This window comes from Rhinoderma darwinii, chromosome 2, assembly GCF_050947455.1.
Source record: "Rhinoderma darwinii isolate aRhiDar2 chromosome 2, aRhiDar2.hap1, whole genome shotgun sequence".
Classification (NCBI taxonomy): Eukaryota; Metazoa; Chordata; class Amphibia; order Anura; family Rhinodermatidae; genus Rhinoderma; species Rhinoderma darwinii.
This window is the reverse complement of record NC_134688.1, coordinates 463,318,858-463,329,941: the sequence shown is the minus strand read 5'-3', so window position 1 is coordinate 463,329,941 and position 11,084 is coordinate 463,318,858. Positions and strand designations below refer to the sequence as shown.

Here is an 11,084-nt window from a genome sequence, read left to right as displayed (position 1 = left end):
TCCAAATCATGTCCAATCAAATGACTTTACCACAGGTGAACTCCAAGGTGTAGAAACATTTAAAAGATGATCTAGAGAAATGGGAGCCCCCAGAGCTAAATTTCAAGTGTCATAGTAAAGGGTCTGAATACTTATGTCCATGCGAAACGTTTTCAACTTTAATAAATTTGCAAACATTTCTAAAATTCTGTTTTCACTTTGTCATTATGGGGTATTGAATGAAAAGCGAGATTTTTTTACTTTATTTTACCACAAGGTCTTAACATAATAAAATGTGGAAAAAGTGGAAGGGTCTGAAGACTTTCCGAATGCACTGGACTCCACTTCAAGTTTTTTTTCCAGGAAGTATACCATCATGGAAGGTCAGGAAAGAAAGACATTTTAACATCCGTGTTTATTTTTACATAAAAAAACTTTTACTACTACATTTTACAGGAAAAATAACCAATCGCTCTATCAATAAGCGCTTACATTAAGGCAAACTGCTGACATAAGGGCATCGCGGCTTAGGATTTAACACAGATTCACAGAGATCTACCAGGTGACAATCTTCTTTTCGCTGACCAGCTCCCCATAGGGTGAATGCACGGAGGTTGGGAGGAGAGACAAATATACTGGTGTTATGGCACCTTCATCTGGGGATTTGGTGGCATTAGGACCTGCCATATCAGTCCTTACCCACCCTGGGCAGCAGGCATTGAGAATAATGCCCTCTCCTTTCCTAGTCTCCTTTAGTTGACGTGCTTGAATTCTGGACAACACTGTTACCCCGATTTTGGACACCCCATAAGCAGTGTTTGGCCATCCCTTTTCCTTATGGACTCCATTCTTGGCATCTTCTACAAACTTCTCCATCAGCTTCGCCAGCTCGTCCTGTGTGATGGTGTCACTGCGGAATCTCTCCTGAAGTTCAGGGCTGCACTTGGCTAGAGAGGAGGGGCTGACCATGCTGGATACATTGACAACTCTTCCTGTAAGAGCACAATACACGGTGTTAGGAAGAAGAACTCCAGAGAATTCATCGCACAGATCAGCCGATAGTCTAAGGCCTATGGTGGTTTCCAAACCCTCACCCTCCGACTGGGACCTGCCAATCATCTGATGTGTATGGCGGCGTCCAGACTCTCCCTCGACAGCAGTGGAGAGAAGGGTTGGGCATGTTGAATTTCAACACCCCAATCTTTTTGTTTGTTTGGAGATAAGCCGCCGCCAGAGGAGTTTGGCAGTGGCTTTCTCCCTGAGAACACATGCACATTCAGCCGAGACGAGTGTGCATGTTACATAGTTGATAAGGTTGAAAAACAACACCTGTATATCAAGTCCAACCTATAATCCTAACGTGTTGGTCCAGGGGAAGGCAAACCCAGGAGGTTGATGCCAATTGCCCCATTAGGGGAAATTTCCTCCCGGACTTCAAATCTGGTGATCAGAATAAATCCCTGGATCAACATCCCATCACCAGAATCATAACCTGTAATATTATATTCTTCAAGAAAGGCATCAAGGCCCTTCTAGAACTTGTTCAAAGAATATACCATCACAACATCCTGTGAAAGTGAGTTCCATAGTCTCACTGCTCTTACAGTAAAGAATCCCAGTCTGTGATGATGGTGAAACCTTTTTTCCTTTAGATGCCCCCTTGTCCTTGTTACAAGCATAGGTGTAAAAAGATCATTAGAAAGATCTCTGTACTGTCCAGTTATAGATTTATACAGTCATTTGACAGCCATCTTTTTTTACTAAACCGCCATTTTTTTTTTACTAAACTAAATAGCCCCAAGTTTGATAACCTTTCTTGGTACTGCAATACACCCATTCCCTTAATTACCTTGGCCGCCATTCTTTGCACCCGTTCTAGTGCAGCCATTTCCTACTTATACACAGGTGCCCAAAAGTGTACCCAATATTCCATGTGTGGTCTGACGAATGATTTGTATAAAAGCAAAACCATGTTCTAGTCATGAACATCTAGGCCTCTTTTGAGGCATCCCATAATTTTATTTGCCTTGGCAGCAGCTGCCTGGCACTGGTTGCTAAAGGTAAAGATGTACTGTCCATCAATATCCCCAAATCTTTTTCAGTAGCAGTTTCCCCCAGTGTTTTACCATTTAATGCATAATAAGGCCGGATTCACACGAGCGTGTTCGGTCCGTGATATACAGACTGTATGCCGGCAGTATTTCCCGGACCTAACACACAGCAGGGAGTCGGGCTCTTATCATAGTTATCTATGACGCTTGGAGCCCCTGCCTTTCTGCGACAAAACGGTCCCGTACTGTAATCATGTTTTCAGTACGGGACAGTTTCCGCAGCGAGGCAGCGACTCCTAGCCTCATAGATAACTATGATAAGAGCCCGACTCCCTGCTGTGTGTTCGGTCCGGGAAATACTGCCGGCATACAGTCTGTATATCACGGACCGAACACGCTCGTGTGAATCCGGCCTAAATCCTCTTCAAGCTCATTAATAATCATATTAAAAAGAAGAGGGCCCAATACTGCCCCCTGTGGAACCCCAATGGTAACAGCGACCCACTCTGAAGATGTACTTAGAAAACAGAAAAATGTAAATATCTCTAAGTAAATAAAATATAATGACCCAATTTTATCTGGTGCTCCAACTTTTGATTTATTGACAGACAATTCTACATGGTGGAAAATCTGTTTTAATGTCCACCTTCACAACTAAAATTTTTATTGTCCCAGTGCATGCCAAAGTAAAACATGGAGCAGCTGTGCAATAGGTCTTAATTATAAATGTGTTTGCGTCTACAGCTCCTATGCAGAAATATGCGTCTCCATAGAAACAGACAACAAACTCTTTGTAGTCTGATCCTATAATCGTACTACCTTCCATTTATCCGCTAATTTTTGAGAACAGACATTTGGAAGGTTAACAAGAAGTAGAGATCAGATAGAAGGGAATATGTCTGCAGCATCAGACTTCACAGGGTTTGTTTGTTGTCTGTTACCATGAAGACGCATAGATCTGCATAGGAGCTGTATACACAAAACAATAGGAGATTTTTAATTAAAACCTATTGCAAAGTTGCTTCATTTTTTATTATAGTTGTATTGGGACAATACAAATTTTTGGTTGCGATGGGGACACTTTATGTTGTAATCATCACTGTATACTTACCATTGGGTTTAATAAGTGGAAGTAGCTCATTGGAAACATCGCGAGTGCCAAAGTAGTTGGTCTTTACAGTAACTTCAGCTTGGGTACCAAATGGGGTTGTGTCAGCGACTGGAAAAAAAACAATTCTATGGAAATTATATGAGGTTTAGGCCATGTTTAGCTCAAATTAATTATAATACATTTACCTAATATTATCCATCTTCTTGTAGATCCTCATTCTTAGACCTAGTTCACACAGAGTTTTATGCAGAAAAAGCTGCCTCAAAATTCCATCAGCAATTTACAGGCAGATTTTGAACTGCCAGGACGGTTTTTTTCAGTGTTTTTTTTTTTTTTACCAGCGGCAGGCACAAAACAGCGTAAAACCACTTGGAAACTAGCGCCGCTGTTTTTTTTCTGCCTCCGATTGATTTCAACGGGAGGTCAGAGGCGGAAACCGCTCAAAGAAAGTGCATGCCGCTTTTTTTTTTTTTTACCCGCATCAGCCTCTAATTGAAATAAATGGGGGGCAGAGTGGCCCGTTTTTTGGGCGCTGATTTGGATACCGTGTCTATCAGCACCAAAAAAACGCTGTGTGAACTGACCCTTACAACAACTACAGTAAATATATATATTTATTAATACACCACACATAGATGGAAATGTACTGCAATTGAGAGCGATTGGGCAAATTGCACTTAAAAAAAAAAAAAAAAAAAAAAAAAACTGGCCGGAAATTACTACAATTTGTAACTGCATTGTGCGCAAGAAAAAAAAATAAAAAAATATAACATCCCATTCACTCTAAAGTAACATCTATCGCTTCGGATTACTTAGCAACCAGTCTGGGTGACCACAATTTCGCTACATACGTTGAAGGGTTTGATGTGCTGTACATTGGACTGCTTCTTTATACACACAGACTTGTTTCAGACCTTCCAATCAGGCAGCAAAACGCATAAGGGCCCATTTACATTGTAATATTATGGATCCCTGTTGAAATCCACCACCTATAGTCCACTATGGACCCATTCTTAGGGGCATAGCTATAGGAGGGGCAGAGGTAGGAGTCAGACCTAGGCCCAGGAGCCTGTGGAGGCCCAAAGGCTCCTCTGCCACATAAGAAGACACCAGCACAAGACCGTGTTCCCACGTAGCGTAAACGCTGCAGAATTTCAGCAACGGAATTGTGCGTTTAAATTCCGCAGCATTTAGAGTAGCAGCAAAGTGGATGAGATTTAGAAAATCTCATGCCCACGCTGTGGAAAAAAAACGCGGAGTAAACTTTAATAAATTGACCTGCGTTGCGGAATCTAAATCCGCAGCATGTCAATTTATGCTGCGTTTTCGTTGCTTTCCTGTTGTGGGTTTTCCCCCATTGAATTCAGTGGGGATGCAAAACCTGCAACAGAAAGCCAAGTGTTACAACTTTTGTGGCGAAATCACAGCAATTCCGTCGCAAAAATCGCAACTCAGGAAAAAAATTAAATAATAAATCATACTTACCCAGAATTCCCTGCTTCTTCCTGCAGTCCGGCCTCCTGGGATGACGTTTCATCTCATGTGACCGCTGCTGCCAATCACAGACTGCATCGTCACATGGCCTGCAACGTCATCTTAGGAGGCCGGACTACGCGCAGATGAGAAGGAGGGGGGTAAATAATTTTTTTTTTTTTTTACAGTGCTGCTTTCCGCAGCCGAAATTCCGTCTGAAAAACCGCACCACAATATGGTGCGGTTTTACGGATGGAATGTGCTATGGGTTCCAGGTTGGATACGCTGCGCAGTTCTTACACAGCGTATCCAACCCGAGGGAACCCGGCCTTATAATAGGCACATGGTAGGTGGAGGCGCGGGTTCGGATTTTTTCGTCATAGATTCATCTGGGATCCGTGGGGAATAAAAATAATATCACGTTACATCACATGCCATATGACACCGGTATATTCCCCTGGAAGCTTCGCTCAAAGAGGCACTATATAGCGCCACCATGTGGGCCTATGGATGCAGAATAAGGAGCACGGGAACTGCGTGGGCCGCTGGCAGGGTCTGTGCGAGCAGTAATGCTATGTACATGGACCCGAAGACGGTACAAGGAATTCTACAGTTTCACAATGAAAACATGGAAAGAGAATGGTGAATATGTACAAAAAGAAGAAAGATTGTGAAGTCTGTGATACGTGTGAGATGAGAAATAACGTGGACATTTATAAAGCTTCCGGACGCTTGGGTTTTCAGCTCGTCCATCATCTTTTTGGATTCTAGCGCATGCAACTTTTTGAATAGCGGAGGCTGTCGGAAATCCTCCGACTGGAGATCCCAGGGGTAGATTTCATGCTACAAATACATCACAATGACAGCCATCCATAAGACCAGTTTGAGAACTTGGCGCACGTCCGGTAAATTATTACTGTCGGCGCAAGGACACTTTTTATACATGTGACCCGCTGTGTAAGGGACGATCGGCTATTGAATGAGAACTTTGAAATGACTTTATACTGCCATGGTCGAAGAACATTTTGATTGGGGCAGTTCCAAAAACATAAATGCAAGGACAATAATTCTTCCAGAGAAATCTCAGAACTGAGCAAAATCCAAAATTATTTTGTGCTGGAGGGTGACCCTCTTAAAGGGGTTATCCGACCGGAGATGAAAAAAAATATAACAGAAGTAGATGTTCTAAAATAACAAACAAACCAATACTCACCACTCCAATCCCCCGCTAATCCAGCGCAGATGGTCCCGCCGTCCCCGTCTTTCTTTACAAGCGGCCGACACGTGACCGCTGCAGCCAATCATTGGCCATATTAGCAACGTGGCTCCCATCACTGAGAGTGGATGCCACGTGATCGCGGAGGCCACTGACTTACTGCAGGGGTCACGTGTCAGCCACTTGTAAAAGAAAGACTGTGGGAACTACAGGACCGTCTGCACTGGATCGGAGGGGGATTGAAGTGGTGAGTATTGGTTTATTTTTTATTTTATAACATTTGATGCGGTTATTTTTTTTAAAAAATTTAGAGGTCGGATAACCCCTTTAAAGAGGACCGGTCTGTTTTAGTAAAGACTAGTGCCCCCCATAAAATTATTCTGGAGCATCTTTTCATGGAATGCTGCATTGGGCTGTTCGTTATTCCTCCTGGAAATGTGTAAATCAAGTGACAACTGGGCGTTACCATTCCTCTTGTCAATAGGGTTTGTCCCACGGCTTGGACAATGTCAGCGTAGGCAGGAACATGCCAATCTGACAAGGAAAATGGTAACGGAGCATGTCCCAATTTTTTGTTGGATCCCATATAAATTCAAGAGACAAAACCGCTGTATGAAATCGGAGGCGTTCTGAGGTACAGTAGCGCCCCATAAAACGGTAATACGCTTATGCGCATGACGCCTTATGCAGAGTTTATATAATGTATGATTAATTTGTAGAACCAACGCTTTGTTCTTTTGCTGCAGCAAATCAATCTGTCCCCTATAGACAATAGTAAATTAATAATATATGTTTTAGGCTCTGTTCAGACAGGTGTTGTGGTTTCTGTAAAAAAAAAACCAAAAAAAAAAAACCACCAAGATGCAGTGCCAGATCCGTCGCACAACTGACACGACGATGCCCGACAGACCCCTTTGGAATATACCCCCTTATAATAGGGTCTGTTGGATACCATCGAGGTGTCCATCGTTAAGACGGTAAGAATAATGCAGCACGCTGCGCTAATTTTTCAGTTAAATATGAGATTGTCGTTTTTGAACCAGTATTAGGGTATGTTCACACGCACTGTTTTCAGACGTAATTTGGGCGTTTAAAGACGCCTTCGAAAAAAAAGTGCATGTCACTTCTTGGGACGTTTTTGGAGCCGCTTTTCATTGACTCCATTGAAAAACAGCTCCAATAACTTCCGTAAAATACGCCGCGAAAAACGCGAGTAGTTACAAAAATGTCTGAAAATCAGGAGCTGTTTTCGCCTGAAAACAGCTCCGTAATTTCAGACGTATTTTGCTAAGCCGTGTGAACATACCCTTATGCTTGCAAATCCTGGTCTGACCGTGGGTCTTATAACCTAAACGTACAGCGTCATATGAAAAACAATGAAAGATGGATCCGCTATACCAGGGGTCTCAAGAACGCGGCCCCTCGGGCTGTCATCTGCGGCCCGCGGGACACAGCCGCTAGTATCGGCTCTGCTCCGAGAATCTGGAATTCGCTGACATCACTGTCCACATATGGACAGTGATGTCTGGGGCTTCCCCAGAGCGGAGTCCCGGGCAGAGCGCTAGTATAGGCTCTGCTCCGGGACTCTGTGGAATTCCCTGACATCGGTGTCCATGTTTGGACACACGATGTCTGGGGCTTCCCCAAAGCCGGAGTCCTGGGCAGAGCGCTAGTATAGGCTCTGCTCTGGGACTCTGGGGAAGCCTCTGACATCACAGGAGTCCCAGTGATGTCAGGAGCACAGCTGGAGTCCCAGGAAGAGCAAACTAGCGCTCTGCCCGGGACTCCAGCTCTGGGGTTACCCCTGACATCTCTGTCCATATATGGACAGTGATGTCAGTAGCAGAGCTGGAATCCCAGGAAGAGTGCTAGAAGCAGCTCTGCTCCGGGACTCCAGCTCTGGGCAAGCCCCTGACATCACTGTGGCCGCATCTACCGAGGGCGGCACTGTGGCCGCATCTACCGAGGGCGGCACTGTGGCCGCATCTACCGAGGGCGGCACTGTGGCCGCATCTACCGAGGGCGGCACTGTGGCCGCATCTACCGAGGGCGGCACTGTGGCCGCATCTACCGAGGGCGGCACTGTGGCCGCATCTACCGAGGACGGCACTGTGGCCGCATCTACCGAGGGCACCGTGGCATTATCTACAGAGGGCACTGTGGCATTATCTAGGGGTGTGTTGCATTATCTACAGAGGGCACTGGGGCAGCATCCGCAGAGGGCACTGGGGCAGCATCCGCAGAGGGCACTGGGGCAGCATCCGCAGAGGGCACTGGGGCAGCATCCGCAGAGGGCACTGGGGCAGCATCCGCAGAGGGCACTGGGGCAGCATCCGCAGAGGGCACTGGGGCAGCATCCGCAGAGGGCACTGGGGCAGCATCCGCAGAGGGCACTGGGGCAGCATCCGCAGAGGGCACTGGGGCAGCATCCGCAGAGGGCACTGGGGCAGCATCCGCAGAGGGCACAGCGGCAGACATGTGGGTCTGTAAAACGCTGCTAACTGAGCCGGATAAACTTAAACTGGATTGTTGAAATCAGCATGTGGAGAAATATCTAAAATTTTAAACCTAGCGCTATTGTTATAGTAATATAGTATTATAGTAATGTAGTATTATAGTAGTTCAAATAACTAATTGATTAACAACAATTTTGTATTGTATCAAATTTGAAAGTAATGCGGCCCGTCAACTTCACATTTTTTCTATATGTGGCCCGCTTACCCGGCCGAATTTGAGACCCCCTGCGCTATACGGTAGTTTGAATGAGCCCATTACATTACTTATCCTGTACTGATCCGGAGTTACATCCTGTATTATTCTCCAGAGCTGCACTCCCTATTCTGCTGGTGGTGTCACTGTGTACATACATTACATTACTTATCCTGTACTGATCCGGAGTTACAGCCTGTATTATACACCAGAGCTGCACTCACTATTCTGCTGGTGTGTACAAACATTACATATCTAGTACTTATCCAGCTGCAAATCTGTCTGCAGATTTTAAAATCCGCACCGCAGGTCAATTTCTGCGCTGAAAAATTCTGCAGCATGTGGAGGAGATTTGTCCAAATCTGATCCACATGGCTGGTACGGATAATTCTCCATAAATTTTCCATGCGCAAATTCGCTATGAAAATACGACGAATTTCCGCTACATGAGGACCCGCCATCTTTGGATCTGCGCTGGCTAATAGATTAGGGTCCAAATAACCGTATCATTCAGAAACCTCTCATAAGATATTATAAAATAAGTGCACCTCCAGCTGTACTCTCTCGCCCAAACTGACAGAGGGCGTGGAGGGACGCTCCTGCACCCTGGGCAGCAGTTTCCGTAGCAATGGCGCGTCTCTTCACGCTCAATGGGAGTTCGGTCGGGAGAGGACGACTGGACGGACGCTTTATGTGCTCACGCTTTATGATACTTCCATGTAGTCAGTCTCTGAGCTCAGATCTTTGGCTGCTGCTGCTTCAGGTGCTTCTGCGTTTGTTTACAAGGATTACACACCTACACGTACAGGCGTATTCCAGTAACATACGGCCCAGAACTTACCCGGGGAGGATTTTTACCCACGATACGACATACCTTTAAATGCAATTCCAGCATTATTGACCAGCACATCCAGACCACCATACTTTTCCTTCAGGAAATCCCGCAGAACACGGATACTGGTAAGATCATTAATGTCCAATTGATGGAAGAGCGGCGACAACCCCTCATTATTCAGGCCCTTGACGGCTTCGTCTCCAAGCTTGGGGTTCCTAGCTGTCAGATACACGTCCCCCTGAAACTGCTTACACAGGGCCCTGACCACAGCCAGCCCGACCCCTTTATTGCCCCCTGTAACCACTGCAACCTGCGCCATGCTGACAGCACTTACTATGTGCACAAGGAGAGCAGAGGAAATGCACAGAGCAAGACAGAGACAGGGCTTTTTATTAATGGAGGAAGCAATACAAGGCAGCTCCTCCCTGCCAGCCAAGCAGTAAGATCTGCCTCCTTCTCACTCTACTGTGGGATGCTGCTGCCATCCAGTGGTCAGAAAGGAGAACTGCTCTGCTTAGGTTTCTGGTGATAAGGCTGTGTTCACACTTTGGCGTATAAACCAGGAAACACCTCTGACGTATACGCTGAAAATATCCATAGCCTTCTATAGGCCCAAATGTACATCAATGGTCCAGTGCAAACAAAGATATATAATTTTTTTTGTTACAAGGGGAGTCAATGGGCGACGATTTTAACTATACAGCACACAGTTCCATATGTCAGTGCCATACGTTCAGCATGTGCGTCAAACGTGCGCTGTGAAAGCATGTGAGGAAAAACTCTGCAGAAAATCCCCCACGTCTGAACATGTCCTTAGGTGGCTATGAGTAATACTCCACTTTTCCTTTTCACCAGTTTAGATCAATCTCTCACGCTGCTTTTATAGTAAATATTCCTTGTCTATGCTGATTGTCACTGCCAGAGCGGAAGTCGCTGCAAAGAGTGTCTATCCTTCTGGACGGGTCCGTATATTATGCGAATGACTCACCCGGATTACAGCAGGGACCGGCCCACAAACAGCTCATCATTGGGCAAAACCGCTCCTTCAATTCACACCAATTAAAACACATCAAAATCATCTGATGGCGCCCAAAACCCATGTTTTCAAAAAAAGTGACCCCCCCCCCAGCCCAAATCATGTATGTAAAAGGGTATGTTCACACGCAGGGTTTTCAGGCATTTTTCTGGGTGTAAACTCCTCGAAAAAATGGAAGCTGAACGCCTCCAAGCTTTTGTCTATTGATTTCAATGGGAAAAACTGTGTTTCGTTCAGACGGGGCGTTTTTTACGCAACCGTTTGAAAACAATGGTGCGTAAAAAAATGCCCTGTACATAGAAGCGCATGTCACTTCTTGAGCTGTTTTTGGAGCCGTTTTTCATTGGGTCAATAGAAAAACAGCTCCAGAAACGGCTCCAAAAAACGCATCAAAAAGTTTGATGCTTTACAAACGGCCTTGAAAACAGCTCTGTATTTTACAGCCGTTTTTAGTTTAGCGTGTGAACATACCCTTATATTTCACGTTTGCGTAAGTTTTGACTACCTGTTGGCGTCTTTCTTTAACCACACTCATTTTTGGTTAAATTGCCACTCATATCAGAAGTTAGTGAACATCTTTGCGCCATTTATGGCGCTGCTTTTGCACCGAATTGCAGCTGTGACACCATTTATACATATAGCATTATGTGAATACAAGTTTAGGCACGCCATAG

The 11,084-nt window shown here is 45.2% G+C and overlaps 1 protein-coding gene across 1 annotated transcript; it reads right to left on the bottom strand.

Moving 5' to 3' along the window:
• Positions 1-375: 375 nt before the first annotated feature.
• CBR1 (carbonyl reductase 1) lies at positions 376-9,784 on the bottom strand. The gene is made up of 3 exons (XM_075854594.1): positions 9,414-9,784; positions 3,142-3,249; positions 376-971 (listed from the first exon to the last, which is right to left on the bottom strand). The coding sequence occupies exons 1-3, from the start codon at positions 9,691-9,693 to the stop codon at positions 535-537; spliced, it is 825 nt and encodes a 274-aa protein (XP_075710709.1). The 5' UTR covers positions 9,694-9,784; the 3' UTR covers positions 376-534.
• Between the last annotated feature and the right edge of the window lie 1,300 nt (positions 9,785-11,084).

What these genes read in the sequence shown, in the direction of transcription:
- CBR1 (XM_075854594.1), bottom strand. Translation starts at nt 9,693, where the DNA reads ATGGCGCAGGTTGCAGTGGTTACAGGGGGCAATAAAGGGGTCGGGCTG. An exon ending in TGCTGGAATTGCATTTAAAG is followed by an intron (nt 3,250 to 9,413) that starts GTATGTCGTATC and finishes TTTTTTTTCCAG; the next exon opens with TCGCTGACACAACCCCATTT. An exon ending in TCCACTTATTAAACCCAATG is followed by an intron (nt 972 to 3,141) that starts GTAAGTATACAG and finishes GTGCTCTTACAG; the next exon opens with GAAGAGTTGTCAATGTATCC.